General features: G+C 38.7%; 1 protein-coding gene across 5 annotated transcripts in view; it reads right to left on the bottom strand.

The window, feature by feature from the left end:
• CEP112 (centrosomal protein 112) overlaps window positions 1-24,388 on the bottom strand; it is a 197,385-nt gene that overhangs the window by 39,416 nt on the left and 133,581 nt on the right. For all 5 annotated transcript variants that reach the window (XR_012996650.1, XR_012996651.1, XM_076354005.1 and 2 more), the window contains one exon: window positions 4,755-4,844. Coding sequence is in view for 3 of the 5 variants with exons in the window: in XM_076354005.1 (XP_076210120.1) it covers window positions 4,755-4,844 (90 nt within the window). In the remaining 2 variants the exon portion in view is untranslated. The remainder of the gene's footprint in view (window positions 1-4,754; window positions 4,845-24,388) is intronic.

The following is a 24,388-nucleotide window of genomic DNA, read 5'->3' as shown; positions in this document are numbered from 1 at the left end:
TCTGCAAAACACAGGCTGCCTAAATCCTCCTCACCTGCAGCTGGCCACAAAGCAAACTTTTATTTTTAAATACCTAACCTAGTGCTTATTAGCCTGGTTTTAGACGACTCTAACATGTTCTGAGAAAGACAACCCTTTGAGAAAGTCTGGAAATTCAAGGCAGGGGCCCCAGAAGCACTGCCTGGCTTTCGCAATTATCTGGGGCACGTGAGCTAAAAGCCCTGTCACAGGAGAGAGGCTGGGTTTGTACCAAACTTCCTGCAGTGGTTCACCCACCTCCAGATGGAGGAAACTCCACCGCTTCCACGTGATTTTTCCAGAGCATATATAGCAGGGCAGGATGATGGAAGCGAGGGCAAAGATTTTCTGTGAATTTATCTGATTGCATTTAAAACTCTGTGATATCTTTAAAAATCAATCTGAAAAGAAATATGGACCGACAGCCCTGAACTAAAGGGATATTAATATTACTCAAGTCTTACAGCCATCGTTGTATTAAGAACTATTTGGGACTCGTACCTTGGACATAGGCATACATTGCTTATCTCTGTCTTACTGTTTCTTTACTCACAGCTCCACAAATCTGCAGGCAGTAGCACTATTCCCATCAAGGAGAAGGTGTGGCAAATGTTAGAAGTTCTCCATGCTACACAGCAACTAAAATTTCTGAACGATGCATCACAGCATTCATCTGAGAACAAATATATTTAGTTGGCATGGAAACAGTAAGTTAGGCTGAATGTGGTAAATATCCAGCAGTCATAAAAAATTGAGCAAGTCAGAATAATAAACGTTAAAAATGAAAACTCGCTGAATGCTTTTGAATCATAGCTCTTTTACAATTATCACTCCTGTTTTCATTTGAACATGAGTGAAATCCACTTAACAAACTAAGCTGTTCCATTTTATTCCAAATACTTCTACAACATCCTTATTCAGATAACTCCTTTCTCCCTTTTTTATACTCTATTTGAGAAAAAAGAAATTAAAGGGCTGGAAATCTACGTTGGTATTCTCCTTCATTTCCTCAGTAATATTCATGAATTGAACATAATTGATTTTCTGTCTTCAGAGAATCTCTCTCCTTTAAGACTCTATTTGTGACTTGACTGCTTGGAGGAGTATTCCTATGGTTTGAGGATCTATAGTGATGCTACTTCAGTTGTTTGCAAACATGAGGAACTTTTTCCCCTCTATTATCCCCAATTAGAAATTTTACATCATACTCAATCCACCCCTACAGTTAAAAACATTAGAACAAGGAATAAAAAGAATAGGGTTTTTTTCCTGAAAAAATTCTTGCATGGAATTCTCAAAAGAGAGATTCTCGGAGCTTTTTAGTATACTGAGTTGGGGTGATTACCCTTACAAAAAGGAATTTGACATGAAATGAGGTATTCTAAAGAAATCTAGGTAATAAAGCAAGAAGATCACTACCGTTAATTCTTATACAGGCCCCAATTCAGCAAAATTTGTTGCACATGCCTAAATTCCCGGACTCATTAAGGCACACGCTTAAGCTCTCAGTGATGTGCGTCATTTTTAATTACACATTCACAGGATGTAAAGTCTGCTGTATGAACAATTTAGATTTTTTAACTATGACTGACAACTGCACAAAGCCACATGACTCAAGGAAGAGAAACATTTTCAGTAGAATGAAAGATCTTTCTGGCAGAAATCTTGCCTTACATTAGATCTAGGCACGTATCAGAGACAACCAAGTGATACACCACAAGAGTATACGATAGGGGAACATAACCTAAATGGGATTAGTTGATGGGAAGCCGGTTCCCACAGTTACGTTATTACTGAGATACAAGAAACTTCAGCATTGCTTTGCAAGGAAAAGGTTTGGACGCACCCAAATTTCCTAGGAACCTTCCCAGGCTGCTTTAACTGTCTTGGGACTATATATCAAGAAACCTATATATAAAAAACTATATAACAAGTGCGAGTTACACTTTATTTACTGCTAGTTTGCCACTTTCCATGAATAAATTACGTATGTCTCAAGAAGTTGGACATCTGATTTTTGAAGGAAACTTCCAGCATTTCAAGATGAAGTTCTGAGACTCCAATCTAGAAGTAATATTACTGAACACATGGACCATCGTCCTAGAAAACCATGCTTAGCAGAGACAGGACAACCTTTATGGAAAAGATAAATTATTCAGGTTAGTCAAAGTGGGAGTAGTTCCCAGGCACTTTTGACAAATGTACGTTCATCTGCATTGGAACGCATCATTCAGATAACGTTGCCATACCGCACCACTGATGAAACAACAGAGATATAACCCGATTGCATCTACTCACGCTGTAAAGAGGATCAAAAAAAGTAAACAGGAGTAAACACAAGTTCATACAAGAACATGAAGTACTGGAATGAAAAAGCTCCATAAAAACAACAGCTCATCTTCAAGTGCAGCGCCACGCTCGCCTCTAGACAGCTCAGGGCTTGCCATCAGAGTCCTTCTAACATACTTCCCCCCTTTATTTATAGGATAGTTTGTCTCTGTTCCTCTGGATAATTATAATAAAGAAAGGTTAACTCTGTGAGATCACCAGAGGGTTATTGTAACAAAGAGTTAAGCTTCGTGGATCTGTCAGTCACTCTTAGAGACTGAAGAGTTATAAGGACATTGCACTGAAAAAAAGACAAACACGGAGCACTAAGATACCACCCAACAAGCCATAATGAGAAACAGCTTTTTATTTTTAATTAAAAGCACAACAAAATGTTTTTTCATGTCTCATTCATTTGTTTGTTGTTGTTATAGAATCAAAACACAAGATTTTTCCTTTTAATGAAAAACAGAAGCTGTTTAACCCTCTCGCCTCCTTATTTAGACATGTAAAAGCTCAGAAAAGTGGCCTTTGTAATAGCGCCAGTGCAAATTTTGATGTTTTATGCAATTCCGATTCAGACAATATTTGGTAAAAGCAGAAAGCAAGTTCTAAGTTACTGACTTAAATATTTCAACTCCCTCATCGGCTGATGAGTTGTTAGCTACTGTTAATACTTGCTGAACATGTTTACAGGTAGCCTGGCCAAGACATACTAACTGGAAATATGTCAGAGATGTCATTTTTGCATTTTTCTTCTGGAAAATGGATTAACCAGTCACAGAGAAGACACACTAAAAACTTTCAAAATGTTTGTCTGCAAAATAGACCAAAGCCACGTAAACAAACACATCCTCAATGGCTCCAGCTTCTTCAGAAACTCCCAGCAGATGAATGGCAAAGACAAGACCGTTGACGAACTCAGATATGAGTGTCACCACAAGTTACCACCTTGCAGGAGAAGCTCTGAGCTGGGTAGTGCAGTGTCATTTAAATAGCATTTCTGTTCCATTTACACTGGGGAATGGGACATTACCAGCTGAGCTAGTCCTTCATTAACTTAGTGTGGACAGGACAGTCCTGTAGGTTGGTTTGGACCAGGTGCTCATGTAAGAGAGAACCCTGAAGGCAGAAAGGGGGGACCATCTTGTGAATCTGCATGTCTAGCCTTTTACCTCTGTATTTCACAAGTCATCTGCTGTTTCTTCTTCTGGATCCTCTTTCAAAATGAGTCAGGAAAAAAGCAAAATGGCAGTGACACAGATTAAAGAAAAAAGAAAAAAAAAAGAGATTTGGAAGAGGACTCTCACAGCGTGCAGGCCAGTGCTGTTCCCTGGGAGGGACAACCATGCACCAAATAGCTAATTTTCCTTCTTCCTTCCCAGGACACTCTCTGAAGCCAAAGTGCAATGCTTGTAGGCCAACACACTCATGACACCAAATTCCTCCAATGCTGCAAGCATTGCAGCTGAGGGTGAACCTGGCCCAACATCTAGATTTGGGAGGCAGAGAGGGAAGAGAGCAGAATAGCTTATCACCGACTCTCCTGAGAGGAAATACATGAACGTAAACACCAAGGGTGAATGAGGCTTCCCATGTGCAAGTAGGATGACAACAACTGGGGAAAAAACATTTGAAATTAATGATTATTACTCTTCTACAACCACCCCAACTTACTATGCTTGCAGGTATAGATTTCAAAATGCTTTATATAGGACGTGTTACGGATACTGTTTACTCAGCACCAAAGTGCTCAAATGCTGCAAAAACGGATTTGTATTAGAAATCTAAATTCTATTCTAGAAATAATAAATTCATATGTGATTCTAATATCCACCACCTGTATATTTTCCTGAATACTTCAATTTAAACTGGTTTGAATGCAGATCATTGACTTTCCGTTTCAATACTAGTCTGTAAACTACATACACTATTTCGCTTGAAGCACACTAAATCTCTGATTTCACTGAAAGTGTCCAGAATAATTGTAGCACTATGGAACTGTTTACAGACAACATGCTAGGACAATGAATGCGTACGATCAGGAATAAAGATTATTTTTAGCTCAGTTATTGTCCAGTTATAATTCTCTTCATACAAGCCATTAAACAACAGGTTAGAATAGTCTCAGAAACCTCTATTAAAACAGTATAGTCAGTTCAAAATAAATGCATCATTTAACAGCTAGAATAGTTGAAATACCAACTTGAAATAGAGAGCATGAGATAAGTATTTGCCTGTAGGGTTCAGACAGTTTAATTTTCTTTTATTACCAAAAAAACAGAAAACAAAGCTAGCTGAAAATTTTGCAGGAAAATATGTGCTTTTGCTTTGAAGCAAGATATTATTTTTAAACATCGAACCTCCTTGCCCAAGGGAAGGGGACTAGGGGGGACAGCAGCCGGTACCTGCTCGTGGGTCTCCAGCTCCCTGCGTTGCAGCTTCTTCTCTGCAGCCCGCGCCTGAACGCGGTAACTTTCCACTTCATCTTCTAAGACCTGAAACAATACCAACGGGTGAGAAACACGGGATGGCAGAGGAACTCACAGGTAATGTCGTTCAACAAGCTGATTGAGAAAACGGTGCGGTATCAGTACAGCTCTTCAGCTACAGCTGCTTCCAGCCGTACATGATAGCTGCTAAGACGTGACAGACCCAGTTTGGCCACCCTTACCGAGTAAAGTTATTCTGCACAGGTAGGACCACTGACTGAACAGGAGCAGTTAAATCTTAGTAGTTCTATCTTATTATAGGCTACAAGTAGTCATACTAAAAATGTAATAAATATCCTCAAAGATTGAAAGGGATATGGAAATGTTGCAATTGCAACAATTGCATTTGCAATTGCAAATGTCTCAGATTTTTGTTATCGACTTATTTGTACAACCTGGGCTTCCTAGGAACACTTTTGTAGTGTACCAATAACTTCTCCTTTAAGCCAGAAGAATAATCCTCCCTCTGGAAAACCATGTCTGGAATTTGCAGTGAAAATGTATTCCATATTATTGAAACAGGATGCTCGCCGAGATGAGGGGCTCCCCTCCCGCCCCGTAATAAAGTCTAGCATGTGATCTACAAATGAAGTATAAATGGCAATAAATAAAAGAAATATTATGATCATGTCATTTTACCACAACTAGCCAGTCTTTATTTAGTTCAGAAATAATCACTTCTAAACCGGGCTCATAAAATGCATTGACAAATTTATTTTGTCATTATTGTTCTGCTTATATATTTATTTTTATTACGGCAGTCCCTCAGAGCCTTGATCTTTTTGTTACATGCTTAACAAAAGAACAGTCATGCCCCAAGGAACTGATAGTCTGTTATTTCTAACAGATACACACAAAACAAACAATACAAAGTTTCAAAGATTTTTTTTTTAAAGTTTCCTAGTCATTGTTGAATGTTTGAATACACACTTAACATTTACTTACACATTTACTAAAAGCTTAGTGATGTTGTCAGCTTGAATAAAGGCATTGTTAACTGCAAGTGCTGACTTGAAGCAAAGCGCACAATGTGGATGTTAGATTGACATCAACACAGAGGCGGCTGTGGCAGCAGAAAGGGAATATTTTGAGTTATCTTTTGTATGCCAGGAAATCAGGGCACTGCTACCCATCAGCTGAAAAGCGTGGCGCAGAGTCAGGACTGGACCTGGGAAGGGACTCGCACTGGAGATACGCTATAAATGACACTGAAGGTGCCTCCAGTGTTGCTTTTTTGAAAAGCTGAGCTGCACAGAGACCTTCTGCAGAGTGCCCTGGAAAGGAGAGACCAACCAGTCCATGGACTCTTAGTGCACTTTGCAGAACATGCAGTACGGTTAACATTTGCTTCCTCCAAGTAGAATACCCATACATAAACCAGGATCATTAAAAGTACTAGCAGTGCAAAGATTTAACAGAAAAAACCCTTGCTCTTTTCCACAGCACTGAAATACTGTACTCTCAAATCATTTACAGGATAAAATTGCTATTGAGATAAGATAAGAGGACTACTTATGATAGATCTTGCACATTGTTTTGAAGTGATGCCAGGCGTTAACTTTAAAGTCTTATAGCTATAAGACTATTACATGTTCTGATGCCAAAAAATTTAACCAGACCCAAGCATGAACTTCAAATCTGCTCAGGGACTTTTATGCTATCACCATTTCTGAGAAATGTTGAAATCCAGGCTTTGAATATATAACTGGTCTTCAATACTCAACAAGTCTTGCAGTACCAGGAATTTGCGTTAATATAATGAAATATATGTGTGAATTGTAGGCTTTTTGTTTTCTTTTTGTACATCTAATTTTGTAAGGTAAAATACAAACAAGCATACTTTGATTTAAAAACTAACATGATCAGGTCATGCAATGTAGAAATGTAATAAGGAGCAGGGCCGTTCCACGTATCAGAAAGATCACCAAAGACCCAATTAATTTGACAAAAGTCCTGCCGTAACTCCAAAGTGTCCAGACGTAACCAGTACAGGACGACTCTCAGGAAGATTCACAGAGCACATTTTGGATAAACTACAAAGTATGACCCGTCTTCTCCTGCTATTTCCACGTGATCAGCTTAGACAGTCCAAATAGCTTGGTGAAAAATAAGGAGGGAGGAAACCTCGCTACACATCAGTCGTCCTACCTGGACTCCCTCCTTGTGCTCAAGAGCAAGTTTCACTCTTTCACAGGACTTTGAAGATGGTCAAGAGTCATGTATATGTACGAAAGTATATGTGTATATATGTACGTATTTGTCTCAGAGAACAGATTTGTATCACACTCCATCACACAACTCTGCAGGTACTAAATACAAAACAGCATCTCAAATTGTTCCTGGTAAAGACAGCAACCACATGGTGGCAAAGAAGAGAATGGGTGCGCTGCTGTCTCCTTCCTTAATTTCTCCATTTTTACTTTTCTTATTTATAACAGACAAACATATTTTGCAGAGCATAAAATGAGAGGTTCCTTTAAATCTGAGGGTTTGCAATGCATCTTAAAGAAATTTAATTTGGGAAATTCAGATAGCACAGTCTTTGTTAGGTCCACCTACTCTAGATAGTGTTTGCCAGCATGGAGCGCACGTATTTTGTTTCATTATGAGAGCAGACAACGTCTTAAACAAGTACAATTTAGAAATAAGGTATTTTTACTATAGCATATAAGCATAGCAAACTATCAAGTCTTATAATTATCCATTCACCAGTTGTCCAAACCAGAATATACTGCATGAGTTTACAGACTTTTCCAATCACATCATAACTGGCTGTTGGTACGTTTTGTATTGGAATGGCAGAAAAAAAAGACTAACTCCTCTGATCAACCATGAATACCTCAAACTTGACCATTTTTGGACTACTGCTGTGTTGCATACCAGCTCTCCTACCGGTCACTTTGTAGAATCTAGTTTTGTGTATAAAGGATGTTCCATGAGTAATTAATGTTCATTTGGGTATTTCAGCTTTCCTATCAGCACAAGGACAAAAAAGCAAAGCCGAAAGATCAGTATTTGATCAAAGCCATGCCAAAAAAAAAAAAGTAACATCAAAATCTCATGGTTGCTGTAGATTCCTGCATATGATTAGCTCTGAAAATAGTAATTAGAAGCAAGCAAGTTTGTTGCCCATGATTTTAATTTTCTAGGAGGACTCATGATGGATGTCATGAATAATGCACACTGAAAATTCTCTCTATTGTCAAAAAGCTTCAAACACAGTGGCCAGAGCCTGAATGCTGATAGCTGTTTCTGAAGTTACCCAGTACCCTCAAATCTTTTCCTGTATCTGACAGAGCAGCTTTTGTCACGTAGAATGCTCTTAAAAACAGCAGACAACTTACCCCAGGTACACCACAGAACATCTCTTTTGTAAAATTAAACAATGTTTTTTGTTTTGTTTTGTTCAGAAATACAATTTTTATTCTACAGCTTCAAAGTGTCAGATTTTGCCCAAAGAGTAACAGAGCTTATGTTTAATAACTGCTGAGATGAAGAAAAAGGGATAAAAAAATTTAAAAAAACAGGCCAATTTTTAAGTGTCAGAGGCTTTTTTCCCTGAACGGAAAACAAAGCCTAACTTATTTAGTTAAATTTTTCCAGGTACAGAATTAATCCCCGTCCCTCAGCTTTGCTAAGTTGACTTACATCACTGTTACAAAGACAGTATTTTTTTTTTTTTCAGTTAAACCGGCTTTCAAATGCCATGTAAACATGTTTGCTGTTGAAAGTCTACACCATACCTGACCTTGGAAGTGCTTTGTGTTGGCCTGAGAACAAAGAAATGAAATGTTTTGCTTTCCAGCCCAGATATCCTACACTTTGAAAAGCACTTAAAAATGTAAATGAGATAATAAGCTCTACTGCAACAATGTGGGTGAATTACAGCTGTATAAAAGGAACATTCATTTGATTTATTTATAAAAATGGAAAGGATCCTAAAATAAAATCATATTGTAAATGTTGTGGTCGCATACAACATTGAGAGACACAAGAAGGATGGAAGGGAAAAGTAATGGCTTTGGGACTACGCCGCTGAAATATTACGGTCAGATTTTGGGACCTCAAGCGGAGCTGGTGGATGAGTCCCTCATTGTCGCTGTGATACCTGAAACGTTTGGGTACTGGCTGATAGGAAAGGAGAAAGGAACATCTGAACTGCATTTCTGGGTAGGCACTTTTTTCCCTATCATTCTATTGTGGCTTGATTATCACCAGCAAAATGTTTAATGGAGTTTATTTCAAACCCAACTCTGGTCACGGTAACTTGGAGCACTTTGGAGACAACAGAGTAGCACATGTGGAGTTGGTGCAGAGTTTGGCCTGTGTGGCTCGCAGAGATGTTGGGATGATGCATGAGACCGGAGGAATTCAGCCTGACTTCTGGGTGCCAGACTGAGGCTGCAAAAGAGTTTGGTTTTTTTAAAAAAAAAAAACCAAACAACAAAACCACTTGTAAAGCATATAGTTTTGACAAGGAGCCATAGAGAGACAAAAAGGTACGATGCCAGCATTACAAAATCCCATTTCAAGGCAGGAATAAATTTTTGGCATTAATTACAGGGCTTAATCTAAATCAACTAAAAGCTGGTAAAAGAAAGAGTTCTAAGAATCACATGAACAAGTATGAAATGGGAATATATGAAGGATTTAGTCTTTAATATATGAAAACTGATTTCATTATCCTTTAACCACAGGATATTTTAAAAAAGAAATGTTGGATTCCCTGAAAGAAAATTCAGTTCTGGAAGAATTACATAAACTGAAATAATTATTATTTTTAATTAGTTGGTATTTATTATTACTGTGAAGATACTGTATTTACAAAGGTGTGACGTTTTGCTTCTTCAACCTCAAATAATTTCCTACTTTCGGTGTGTTCCTGGGAGTAGGCACAGCTTGTTTCCTGCTGCCATCACATCCATGGCAAGTGTGGGATCACAACAATTTCTCTCTCTGGTACTGAGGGTTGAATAAATAAGTGACACTTACAAGGAAAGGAAAATCTTCTAGAAAATGTTAAATACCAATGTATTTTCACTTTGAAACAAAAAGTGTCAGGAGGAAAGTCACTGCTCATCCTGATCAGATTATGCCAGATAATGGCAGAGTCTTTTTTTGCTATACATCTGTAATTCTTATTAGCTGTACCAGCAACTCCGCACACATGGATGTGCATCTGTATCGAGAAAAGACCTCAATATTTATGACCAGTGCAGACTAATACTAAAATTAAAGGTAGTAACAGTTAGCACTTTTCATCTTCAAAGAATTTTTCAAACATTACCAAATTAATATAATTAGTTAATGAAAGATGCAGTAATAAAAGCTACCATAATTACCTACTGTAGTTTTAATTATCTCCTTACTAATGCCCACAGAAGGCGGCTTCTACTTTGCATCCTCAAAACATGTGCCAACAATAATTCTGAATACAGGCCCCTCTAAGTGCCTTCTACATTCAAATTACATCCATTGATGTGTTTTCTCTCCCCATTCATGAGAAGAAAACGTAGCTCTGGAACTTTAAAGAAAATCCATGTGAATGTTAACAAAAATTGAAGCAAATTTTGTTCCAGAAATATAAATGGAGATGCTTTAAAATTTTGTCATTAAAACGCTCAATCTTGAGTACCTTTATCTCACCATGAAGCTGGAAGCATGGGCTGTCTGGGCAAAAACTTCTCCTTTATACTAGGTGGTCTCAGAATTTAAAGTCAAATGCAACTCTATTCAAAGAAAGCAGGCCAAGTATCCCATCAAAATTAATCTCAGAATTTTTAAAGTAATTGTTATTTTTGCTAAAATATTTTATGGAGCTATGTAAATTTGTCTGGGTTTATTACTACTATAAATAAATTGGGAAACTATATCTATGAAGATCACTGATGTAATGCCATGGGTCAGAGCAAAACACATGTATTTTTAAAAAGTGAAATACTGATGTTTGAGCCAAATTGTTGGTGCATCCTCAGTGCTTTTTGGGTTTTCACAGAGCTTTTGACCACTGATACTGCTCTGAACCTCAAACACTGCTCGTTCTCCATGCTGCATTCCAGCGCATGACTGTTTGAAAACCTCTGTACTTAAGTTCTCTCTTGGTTTTGGTGTAAAGCAAAGGAAATCTTATGGTTTTAACCTAATACATATGTTTGCTGTTCACATATGGCAAAATTCCTTTCTGGTGGGAACTTTTTCGCTGTTGTTGCAACACACTATATATCCAAGAAGTCTCCTTTGATGTTGAACTATTGCTCCACTACTCATTATGCTACTGATTCAATATGAAAGGCGAAATTTCTGTGGTTTTTGTTAAAACAATAGCTTTGTTTTTGCAAACAAAGTTTTCCACAACCTATATGCAAGAGCCAACATTACTGCAATAGAAAAGAAAATCTCTCTATTATTTGTACTGAAAATAGTTACGGTGTTTAATAACACAAATTATTCTTCCATCCTATAGGTAACATTACAATTACTATTATGACTGTACAGAAAATTTATGCTTTATTGCTCCTCAGGAACAGAAATTAGAACACCTTAAGCAGTATTTTACATCTCTCGAACACTTTCTTTCCACTGTCCTCCCAGCCTTTTACCATCAGTTCAACTTCATTGCCTGGGTGAAGTTGCTAACAACTACGTATGGGTGGGCGAAAAGAGAAGTCCTGCAAAGACTAATCTGCACGGTGTCCTACTACGCAATGACAGAACGGCAAATTTAGGAATCTTCATGCCTAATATATGATTTTAACCATTAAATATTATTTCATGAATAGTAACATGAATTACAACACGGAATGAAAATGCAAATGGTAATACCTTTTTAAATGTGTCCCTAAAAGAGCTGGTTACCCATTTTCTACTATCATTATGAAAAGGTTTCTTCAGCCAGGAATCAGAGAAAAGGGGTAATTTTCAAAGGTACAGAATTAATCAACTCCCACTTGAAATAATGTGATCTCCCATATACTGGGCACATTTGGAAATCTGGCCCACTTTGCCGACATTTCAAAATTGGAGTGGAGACCTTGCAAAACTACCCAAGCTGCGGGCTTCGCTCATTCAAGCAAGTCAAGCAGCTCCTTTTTGCGCCAGTCTATATTGCTTCTGAGATTTGCCAGTAGGAGATGCCGTTGTGAAGTACAAGAATTTCTTCCCTAAAGGGAGTGAGGGCAGAAAGAAAGGGGTTCAGGAAGGAAGGGAATAATTTGACTGTAGAAACAAAATTAAGTCTCTCTAGTAGTAGTGAAAAATTTTAAAAATAGGTCACTTAACATAAAAGAAACATATATGCAAACATTTTTCCAGTGTGGTAGGCTCTAATGCTACACTATTTTCATTTTTTGCAATTCATAGGCAAGAGACTGATTGGCAGTATATTATATGCTTTGGCTCTTGAGTGGATCATCAGCATTAGTTCCTGAGCAGTCCCTTAACACTATTTCACATCAGACTTCATCTGCATTGGTGTCTTTTGGAGATCCCCTGAGTACTGTTAGGCTTGTCAACATGCATGTTTTTTCCTGCTTTGCTCCTATAAAATATCGGTGTGTTTTCGGCATTTTCTGTAAATATCTAGTTGAGCTGACCAAAGTTTTAGGACCATTTTTCTGCAAAGTCTTTAGCCATATATCCCTAGAAGACCTTGATAGCACCAGCAGAGCTGTTCATAGGCTTAAAATTAGGCAAGGGCCTAAGCATTTTGCTGAGTCAGGGCTTCACTGCATGGCACTATAAACTCAAATCTTTTGAAACACAAAGGATGCCATAAGTCAGAGCAAGTCCTGCAAAGATAAAAATTCAAAGAACAAAGCAGTATTAATTGTAAAGTTAGGCATTTTTTCCAGGGGGAACCAAGGAAGGAATTGCTTTTGCTTTGTTTTTAGTGGCTCAGGTGATAGGAGAGGGGGAGGGAGGCAAGGTTCAAAGAGCAGTAATAAACTTGCTTTCATCTGCTTTTCTCAATGAACCACAAAAGCCAACAAGCAGCTGCCATGTGCAAGCATTGCTTTGTCTATTACCAGGACATTTTAGGGTTGTCACGATGAAGTCATCGGAAAGTTTGTCAGCTCAGAAGTTTCACTGCAATATTTACCTGGAGTATTTTGTTAGTATGCTTTAAAACTGGCCTTTCCTTTTTTCCACCCTCCACGAGTCTCATGGTCAAGAGCAGGGGCAGAGGTTGCTGAAAGGAGAAAACTGCTGAACTTTTTCCCCCTTTCACTCTCAGAGGTGTAGACAGAAACACCAATGGTTCACATAAACCAGATAAAATGAATCTTTTAAACCCAAAGATACCATGACATCTTAAACATACACTTATGAAGGAAAAGTTCAAAACTCCATTTTAAACTACTTACGAGAGGATTTACCAAGATTCTGCCTAATGTTCAGCTGACGCATTGTCAAAAACATTTATCACGAACCTTTTGAAGTTTCCTAGCTCCCCCCTAGTTATTAAAACTTGAACTGCAGAGTTTGTTATCAGCCTCAGAGCACACACAAAATACATCAGGTATTTTTTAAGTCAACCTTTCAGTCTGATTTTGAGACTATTATACAAAATAAAACATTCCCAATCAGGCTAATGTCTGACAGATAATGCTGAACAGGCGTAACTGCTGCACCTGACTGATCCACGAGACAATTTTCATTTCCTAATTTGCTTTTTATTAAACACTTTGCAATCAAAGGGAACGGCAAGGAGTCTGCCATTCTCGGAGCAGGTTTCCTGAGAAGACCTGATGTTGGCTTCAATGTTTTCAGACAACTTCTTGAATTTTTGATGCTATGTCATAAGAATGTCTAAAACATCACGTCAGTGGATATGCTGTGCTAGTGACAAACTGCTATTGTGAATACAAATTAATTAGTAAAACATCTGGTTTTGCTGCTTGCTGTATTCTTACCAACAGCTCTGCAAAAACAAACATCAGGGGTTCGAGCAGAATTTCCTGCAATGATTTAGAGAACATCTGACTCATGATAAAGCATATTTATCGATCACTTGCTGAACAAGGCAATCCTCTCACCGCCGGGGGCTTCATTCCCAACTAAGTTTATCACCAAACTGCCACTTTAAGTGGGTGTTCAGAAACTTTACACCTGGAGACAGACCAGCGGTTCCAGTAGACCCCTGGTGCTCTACAAATGTCTCCTTAAAATGCATTCCTTGTCACAGATGCATGAAGACCTGGAAATATAAACATTTCTAACAGGCTTTACAAAACATCTTATTTTGCTGTGCTCTTTTAAAAAGTAAATATGAAAGGCTCAGAAATTTCTAATCAATAGGCTAATCTGATTCCCAGTAAGAACAAAAGAAAAGCTATTAATTTTGTGCAATGAACTAGCAAGACTGCCCAATATTGCTGGAATTCTCCCTATTACCTAAAATAACACACATTCTCTTACACACACAGACAAAAAGAAATCTAATAACGTCTTTATACCTTTCAAAGTAACCTTAATCAACAATATTAATTCACAAGGCAAACCACTGCTTTTTGAACTGAACAACAGCGAGCTTGACTCAACGGTGCCTGCACACTCAAAACACGTAAGATGTGAGAGGCAGCAAAGTAAGATCTTCTAAAATTACGTCTGTAAGCCAAAAATGGGATGATTCTTGACAGGGAAGGATGCACACTTGGAAACTTAGAAATTCTTTTATTCAAAGTCTTTAATGACCTCCAACCCAATTACATTTGCAACAAGACATCATAATGCAATTGCTCCCATTTAAAAGTATGTGTGAAAACCGAGCATTTTTGAAGCTTGATTCTTTTTTTTTTTTTAATCATGTTGAGATGAAGCTCATTTAGTTAAAAAGAAAAAATGAAAAAGAACGTCCTCCGCAGCTGGTCAAACAGATTATGAAACTCTAATCTCACTAGCCTGAGGAAAACGAAAACTGTTTTTCAAGTATCTATTTTATAGAGCATTGGCTTTATACTTTTTAAAAGACGCATTAACATAACTGATCAGAACATCCCAGAATGTTTCTGATCTAGTTAATCGTATGACGTTATGACAGAGATACTTGCTGTCATAATGCCAACGTTTCTAAACATTTCTAAAAGCCTTTAAGTTCTTTTTTTTTTTTTTCAAAATTAGACATGGGTAAGATCTATTTCAACTTCTAAAGAAGTTTCTCCTTCCATTTTAGAGCTCTAGAATACTAGTACAGAATATTTTAGACAGACATATACATGCTACATATACACATGTAGCAAAGAACAATGTCGGGCTCCACAACCTATTTAAATGCTTCTGCTAGCTTTTTATTCAAAACATTTCACTCCAATTCCTGCACAACTTGTTTCTGGGAGTACACACCACCCTATTTCTTTAGTTCTAAAGTAATCTTTTTTGCTGAACCAGAATCATCAATTAAAAAAATTAAGCATTTATCTAGCTTAAATTTATTGGCCAAGCTTCCCTTAAAAGCCACACTTGTTGCACAGCTGAGTAACAATGCATGTTGGACGATTTTGGTCTGCAAACTTCCAGCGGGTCTGTGCCCCTCCAAGCCAGCCCTGGTAAGATCAGACTGAGGATTCCCAGGTAGAGACCCCTGATACGAGCATCACCGCAACAGGCAACTGCTTGGCTGCACTTAAAACAAACACCCTACATTTGATCTTTTGACGCTGATAATTTCATCAATACAGGTAACAAATTAGGTGTAATTTATATACAGGCGAACTAGGGAGAGGATGAAAAGGGGAAAAACACTTGCCAAAGCTATTGCTGTGTCTCAGGTACAGTTTTAGTGGAATGTCAAGAGCTCTTATCACAGTTGTGACAAAGCAGATCTGATTTCAATGGAGTTCTGATTTTTTTTTTTTGTTGTTAAGTCTTTTGATGCAGTTTTGAGCTGAATGATGGCTGAAAGGCTGTGCTAACTCGGTTAGCAGATCTTTCTGCTGTGGCAGAAAAGTCTTAGGCGGAAACGCACAGATAGGAGAGGACCTCAGTGCCACAGAGCAGAAGTTTTTGTTGAGTTACTTGTGAACCTAACCAGCATCCCCAAGATATCCCTCTGCTGCTTCTTCCAAGGAACTCCCACAGGATCACAACAAGGCAGTTAAAATACTCCCAAGAGGTACACCAAGCCCAGAAACTGTACAGTGGGGATGTTTTGCCTCAGACCGTCATGAGTGATGAAAGTGCATCGAGGAAATGTCCCTAAGTCTTCAGCCTGTTCTTATACTCTTTCCTGGGCATCTGTTATCAGATACCATATCCCAGAAAACGGAGACAGATGGACTCCAGTTTGACCCAGCACAGCCGCTTCTATTTTCCTTGAGCCAAAACAATCTTTGCAGTTTATCTTCTACAGGACTTTCAGGATTTTGAACAAGTGCCAAACCTTGGTATCCACAATACACTTCAGTCATCACCCAAAATGCTCTGAACAGGAAAAATAACCAAAGTGGTGTCTTCTGGTTTCAGAAATGCTTGGTGAGGATGTTTCTGCGCAGGTAGAAAATGCTACAAGAGTTTGTCTGGGTGAGCAACACTTGATCAATGCTAAGCGAATGACTGCCAAACCTGTTTGGCACATCTAAAAGCAAGGCAGGCTCTTTTCATTTTCTCTTATTTTTTTTTATATGTAAGTAGTTCCAAATATTCTTATATGGATGACATTTTTAAAATGCAAAAGCATTAAAAATAACAGAAAACAGATCAAGTTCTAAAGCGCCACCGGTTTCTCATTTGTGCAGCTACATACTAACGTCTCTCATTAGACCTGCGCAGCACAAAGAGCAGAGCTTTCCAGCTACTTTATGCACACTCAGAAACTTTTCCTTATCACAAATGAGACATAAACTGCAGGAAAAACAATATATGGTGCGGTATGAAAGAACTAAGAATTCCAGTATTGTTAAAGTTGCATAAATCTTGATCTAGTTTCAGGATCTGATAAGGAAGCACAAATAAGCTTGTCCTCTGCAGAGGCAGGTTTCGCAAACAGCAAGTTAAAGAGGGAGAAGGGACATCAGCCTTCTCACATGCGCCACGAAGGCTGGATTATTAGAGACAGGTGCTAGCAAATGAGTCCACAGCAATGCCAAACTTGACTTGCAAATGCACATTTCCATACGATTCAGGACGGAGGGGAGACCTGCTAGGGGACAGTAGAAAGGAAAAAGCAGCATGTAAACACTTAGGGCAAGTATAAATGTTAACAGTGAGGACAAAGACCTCACTGTATTCTCTGCCCATCAATCACTTCACATTTTCCTGTGTCCTCCATGCTTTTCGGATCCACACAAATGTAAGTAGAAGTGATGTGTTATCCTGGTAAGAGGAAGAAAATGATACATCAGGTATGAGTTGCTCCTTGGAGCTTAGAGCACAGCTGTGGTCAAAGGTGTTTCCAGGTATGCAGACAATTAAAATCCACTGATATGATTCAAATTGTTACATAATCTTCAGTAATTGCTGTTTTACCTTACTGAATTACAAGTGCAAAACTGTAAAGGATAGGAATGATATTAACATTAGGAACAAAAATATAAGGAATTTAAATATAGCCATATCAAGAAAAGCAATGCTTTTTTCTGAAGCCAGAGAGAGCCAATACACGTCTTCAATTTCTCCTTCAAGCTGCCTGCAGAGTTCTGGCTTGGTCCAATTGTGCAGGTATTCCTGCAGGTATCTAACGTTTGGTAGCCTGAATTTTTATTTATACAGTTTCATTCTGCCACTCCCAAGCTTCTCAGTAAGCAAGCAAACTCACTTTCCATGTTTAGTTTTCTCTCGTTTGTACTTTCACCCTCTCTTACATAAAAAACTTGGAAGAGAGCAGGAACATGGAGAGCGCCCGGGGCTCCTAACAGGCGTGCAACAGATCAGGGACTCGCCTGCAGACATCATCCCTCCCTGAATAAGCGCATCCTCTTCCTGTGTCTCCTCCAGTTTAGATCCTGGTGGTGGAAGGGTGGATGCTGGGTGAGACGGGAGTCACACTGGCAACAGGAGTAAAAGGGCCAAGCTGGGCCATGGTACCACATATGGGCACCCGTGGCAGTCCCTGAGCAGTCATGTAGAAAATACAAAGCAAAATGTTACAGCACTTCAGACTTTAACATCTTTTCCACAGTTCTAATACAGAGAGCTAGTATGACCTTCTATTGAAATTAAAACGTTGCACTCCAGAGACAGTGGCTCTCAGGAGGCCAGATGAATTCTGGACTAGCACTGCTGCCCATTTGGCAGGAGGGCAAATGCTATGCTTTCCTAAACCACAGTATATCTGCGTGAAGCTTTGGTGCTGACATGTCCTAACTAATTATTTCCCAGGAAAAGGGACTGTTTTGTTTTCTCCTGATCTGGTTCTAGAAGAACTTGCATTCATTCATTTTTGTTTCACAAATGATCCAATTTGTTTTCAGGACATGATTGAGTGATGCTCTCCTTCCTCCCCACACAGCAAGCGTTATTCCTTTGCGATGGTCTAAACTGTAAGAGAGCAAACCCCAGTGCAAAACTCCGTTGTGACTTTACCGCAGATCCCAAAAAGGAAGTGGATGGTGCATTGCGTGTTTTGTCTTCTAAGGCCAACACGGACAGGTTTGAAACCCATGATCTCATGCCACGATGGGCCAGGAAAGTGACATATTCAGGGCATAGGCTTCCAGCATAAAAATACTCATGAGGTGATCTGATGTGACTCTATTCACCTGCCAGCAGTCCTGGCAGAAAAATAAACAGGTTCTGGAGATGAGCTGCTGCTGGAGGCACAGCAGAACCATTAAAAAAAGCTGCCCTGACCTGCGAGGAACTGGCCTTTTTGCTTTGAACTTCAGCAGATCTTAATGAATTCTTCATAATTGGCAATCTGGGGTTTTCACTGAAGATATATTTCTCTTGAGATGCCAAATGCAGGAGACGTATTCAAAATTAGAAATACAAATTTGGGGTCTCCTGGTTGGTTGGCCGAGCTGGTGAAGGCAGTTCCAACAGGTATCTTCACCACTACTGCAGATAACTGTGTTGTATCAGGGACTAGATTCATACATGAACATGCATCAGCGCTGAAGGATTTGCTTTCATAATTATTAACATATTGACTTAATTGAAGTTATTGACTTCAGTGCTGTGAAAGCTTGAACTAAAAATAAGCAGACAGTTTTAGTAACAGAAGAAGTTAAAAAGTGGTTGTGTCAGGGGAGCGAGTCTTTTGTTGTGCTTGACTAATCTCTGCTTTACTGCTCTTCCAGTCCTCTGTTATCTGGCAGTTTCAAACGGGACATTGCCAAGAAGCTCATTTAGAGTCCTAAATTTTATCCTGTAGGCAACACTTATTTCATTTTCCTAAGAATAAATTTAATAGACAGACCCCTGAAGAAGAAAACAGGTGAACTCTTTTTGCTCCATAAAATAGTCTCCTCACTGGAAGACCTCAGGCTTTCTGAAGAGGCCAAAGATACAAAACTATTGATGCCTGCACAGAAGAGCTTAAGAAAAAGCTTCAGCCTTGAGGTTCCCAGTCTTCTCTATGAGCTTCAGCCTCAAGTCCCCAGTCTTCTTCACGCATGTTTTCGAGGGTCAACAAATAAAATATTTACTATATCAAATCCTGTTCATCAACGAAGAGAATCAACACAGGGTAGATGGTGCCTGAATCAGCAACCATAAGCCACTCCTAGGACATCCCAAACTCCAATGCAAGATGGAGTATGCACATTAAGTGCAGAATCCATGTGCAAAAGGCTCAAAGAATAATGTATATTTTCAATAAAACTTCGTTTTTCACCTTCTTGTATACACATGTACCATATAAACACATAGAGACAGTTTCCCTGAACTGCAAAGCAACAAGATGAACAGGGCCTAACTGAAAATGTTTACAATACAAATTTTAATGGGAAAAGGAGCAAAGTACAATATACAGGAATAGAATTTTATTCTGTTTCTGGACTCTAGTGCTATTTTGGCTGCCAATAATACACAAAATTTCCACTGAAGGGCAAGTCAAACCAATTTCCCTTAGGATGGAGGCATCCGAAAACTTACCGAGGTTATTATATTAGTGCCTATGCATTCTTTAAGCAGATGAACTGCTTCATTTTGAATCCATGTCAAACCACAAGAACTGGCTGATAATAACATTCAATTAAAATGATCTCGTTCTTCTAGAAAAAATTTGGCTAACAGCTACATCTCACATTTTCTCACTGGGCACAATAGGGCGATTGATGCTAGAAGGAAACAGGATAGGTTTATATCAAAGATCCGAAGGATCAGGTTGGTGACAGTGTGTAGGTTTAACCTCTTACACAAACTTGTTAGATGAAAGAGCCACTTCTGCTGAGCACGAAACTATGAGAAAGCCAGAGCTAGAACTCGCAAATATGTAAGTTGTGCTAGTTAGACAGATGTTTTGAAAAACCCAAACTTTACACTCGATGCATATTTGTATCTTTTGATGTTGTATTTGGTGCTGCTTTACACCACTCAGGGCTTACTGAGAAAAGCAGAAGCTGCTCCCCTGCTAGGCTGTCTGGGTGAGTTTGCCATCTGATCTACTGAATACACAGATAAAAGTTGCCGCATACTTTTTTCCTTTTCAAGTACAGTACTGTAACTTGGAAAGTTCCTTTATTCTCAACTCCACTGATGCAAGAAAGTGGCAGAAATACAGCAGCTTTGGCTGCTTTCCTTTAGTAGGTCTTTGTAACTAATCCTTTAATGCTAAGGAAACAATAGGTATTTCATTTTGTATGGAAAAAAACACTCTCGTTATAGAAAATAAAGGCAATGCCTTCCAAAAATTGGAAGAGTGCTACTGACCACTTGATTCTACTGCTACCCTGTCTTCAAATATTGGTAAATAGTTACCCTGTACAGGTATCGGATTCATCAGGTTTCTCTGTTACGCTTAAGAAAAGCCCAACTATTATGAAAAAACTTGGTAAGTTTAACAAAGATATTTCTATTTCACTGTGATCTGCCATTCAAAAGTGTTCGTCTGTCATTTTTTAAAAAAACACTCTGATATTTGATCTGCTTGAGTTTTAGTTACATGTAAGGCTGGAGAGCCAGCAGAAAATTCTAAATGGAATCTGAAGATTTCTAAAGTCAACACAAATTTTGGCAAGAGTATTTTAATGTATAAAGCTGAAATCCTCGGTGACTCTCTCCTGCTGGAGATGCTGCTCTCTGGAGCAGCCAGCACCATGATTAGTACAAAACCAAAAGCAACCTATATTAGAACATACAGTTTTGCAAAAAATGTTTACGCAAATACTGGAAATAGCGTAGGCATGCTGGAATCGGCCAATGCAATCTGGTGCTGTTGTGGCTCACTCCTGGGATCAGCCACACCATGAGAAAGATATCTAAGGGAAATGTAAGTTGATAAGTAGACCAGGTCCACATCCCCAAATCTCTATTTGCCAAACCCTGCAACTTGTGTTACTGTGCCAGGCTTTAAAAATCTTTACTACAGAGTAATAAATGTTTGTGGACTACGGAAGGTTTGCTTTGAAGATGTCATTTTCTCCAGCAACCTTTTGTTGGTTGAATATATAGTTCACACATATTGTGTTTCCACCTACACGCTGGAGAAGCCCTGCAGTCAAGGCTGTTCCAGGACCAGGGAAGGAGGCTGCGTTCCAGGAACTCACTGGAACTGGAACAAAGAACAGCCCTTGGAAAGTCTACACAGTCCTATGCACAGACTGTTTTACAGATGCCCTGTGTTTGGAGGACATTAGACACTTGTTTTTATCTTTATCTTTTTTTTTTTCTTCTCTCCAGTAAAGGTGCAGACTTTTGAGCACAGGCTCTTCCCCCCAGGCAGTCTGCCTCGTAACTTCTGGGTATCTCCCCAACCCTGTCTTTCTAAGCACCACTTTCTCCTCCACATAAAAGTCCCTGTGCTCTTTGGAGAATAAAACGTCTTTGAAATGCAACAGTAAACTGTAACCATCAGAGCAGCCTTAAAACAGCTAATTTTCATTTTCTTATATCATAGTTATAAGCATTGTCTGCCTTTATCAGCTGCGTAGGCTTATGTCAGTATTACTTAACATGCTAATAAAAGTGTTTTCTCTACCTTTCTAATCGCCTAGGACCCCATTCAGTGTTATTACTCCTGTCTTGTCAGTTAAAAGCAGTGAATTTTATGGCTTGTTTTTAATTCCTTGTCACCATTTTTCCAGTGCAAAATTAGTATAGTCCACCTCATTACAAGAAACTGATAGCTTAGCTATATAAGACTTTATATTTTGTTATGCATTTGTGAAATCTTTAATTCCATAATTTGGAGACTGGTAGATGTAAGGTGGCATCCCTTCCAGGGCTAAAAAAGAATAAAAAGGACTTCATGCAGCAAAGTGCCTTCTGGAGGGAAAGCAAAACACTGAGGACAGCAATGATAACGTAGGAAAAAAAGTAAAACCACAAACTTTTAAACCTGCCGGATAAAACCGGACTGCAGTTCAGAGGACTAGGCAAGCACTAGTTCTAGTCTTTTATAAAACTTGTAAGTATGATTTTGCTGTTGGCCATGGTAAGTTCTTCAATGTGTTGAAACATGAAAAGTCAAGAAAAATGCCAGAGTGCAAAGCTTGCTGCAGGAAAAAAAGATGACTCAATTCTTTGTCTCACAAAGCATGTCAAAGATATTATAAAGTACTTACAGATGCTCAGCCACTCGGATTGCCTGATTGGCCAAACATCTGAAACCCTGTAATTTTGCAGAGAAGGTACTATGCTTCAGACAATGAAATAATTTCTGTGGCAACAGAAAGAGAGATATGATTATGAAAAGGAGAGAGAACTTCTTAAAATCAGAATTTCAGTTGTGATTAACAACTGTTTAACCTTGACACAAAAATAAGCCTATTTTTATTACCATTTATAATGAATGTGTCAATATAGCCTTTCAAAGATAACCATGTAATGGAATCAAGAGACAGAGCATGAACAACAGTCGATAAGCTTGGGGCTAAACCCTCATTTCTCTAACAGACTGAATTTGGGTGAAACTGGTATTCATATAAACAAAGACTGTGAAAGGTGCCTCAGAGTTTGGACCCCAGGTAAAAGAGAAAGCAAAACCATCAAAGCCCTGCAGATTTCATTTACCTATCCTTTTGGAAGACACTATTTCCTCTGCTGATCAAACAGAATATAGGAAATTATGAGCAAGATAATGTTATTTGCCTAGTAAATTTTAATGACTGCTTTACAATGCTAAGGTACAAATGTTGGTGCCTTGTAATTCCCCGCTAATAAAAGACACTGCAGAGTTATTAGTATTATTATAGACTAAAGTCAGCGACAAAGAAATAGAGATCCATGAAAAATCACTCCATGTATTTAACATCAAGAGGGTCCCTTAAAACTTTTTATTTCACCATGCCAAATAGTTTATCATGGTAATGCTTAGCCACAAAACCAATTAGATGGATTTGAGATCCCTCTGGAGAACTTTGTGACATACACATCTCTGAAGATCTTCAATGACTGACAGAATTTGGCATGTCTGTGGCCATCGAACCATCACAAACAGTAATGCATGTTCTGACCAGATGTCTTATAAGACATGAGTCAGTGTCAGCTTCAACAGTGAAACACTGACCTCCTTTTCACAGGCACTGTTAGCTAAAAAACCCCAAACACCTTCAGCCGAGTTTAAATAAAAAATACAATAAAATATTAAAGAAGCTTATAAATAATGTGGATCTTATTAGAAAAAGTTTATTACACAGCTATTCAACAGTAGTCTAGATTATAACAGCTAACCCTACTGCATCAACGTATGCTGGAGAGGAGAGAAAGTCAAGACTCACTTAAAGTCCTTGAAATAATACGTCTTCACTTTACCCTAAGTTTTAGGTTTTCGTTTTTAGTTTACACTAAGCTTACAGGTTCTTTTTCCTAATTTACGTCCTCAGTGCTATCAGTTACACATGCTCACAGCCTTCCCAACAACCAGTCATTACAGTCTTTCTGCTGTAAATACAAAGAAAATGCTGAACATGTAAATTGTTCCCCCTTTATTTGCCACGGCTTGGAAACTTGTCAGCAGCCTTAACAAAAAGGTAAAGAACTGAACTGGCCCAGCTTTCTCAAAAGAGTCTGACAAGACTGCAATGCCCTTGTTAGACGCAGCTTTAACACTGGGCGATCTCATTTCCAAAACCACTCTACAGTTTTGTTACTGTTTGGATCCTGAAACTGTTCTCACAGAAGGGCTGATGCGCTGACTGACGCATGGATCCAGAGCTCAGGAGTCCGGAGTTAATCTCCATCTTTGCCACAAACCTTGGACAAAGTCAAGGCTCTACCCTCCAACGTCTCTTTTGTAAGATAGGACTAAAAATGCTTCTTCTCTGTACTCTAGATCAGGTCAATTTAGGTTGTATGCTCTCTGATGCCTCTCCTCCCTTAATAAGCACTAATAAGGACATCTAAAACACTGAGAGTTAGCTTTGCTCGGGACTTTTAAACCCACAAATTAGAATTATTTATTTCTTACTAAACCCAACATTGGCTATTGCAGAGTACAATGGTGGTATTCCAAG

The sequence above is a fragment of the Aptenodytes patagonicus genome, chromosome 16 (genome assembly GCF_965638725.1).
Source record: "Aptenodytes patagonicus chromosome 16, bAptPat1.pri.cur, whole genome shotgun sequence".
In the NCBI taxonomy this organism is placed as follows: Eukaryota; Metazoa; Chordata; class Aves; order Sphenisciformes; family Spheniscidae; genus Aptenodytes; species Aptenodytes patagonicus.
The sequence above is the reverse complement of the archived record's forward strand: the minus strand, read 5'-3'. Positions and strand labels throughout refer to the sequence as shown.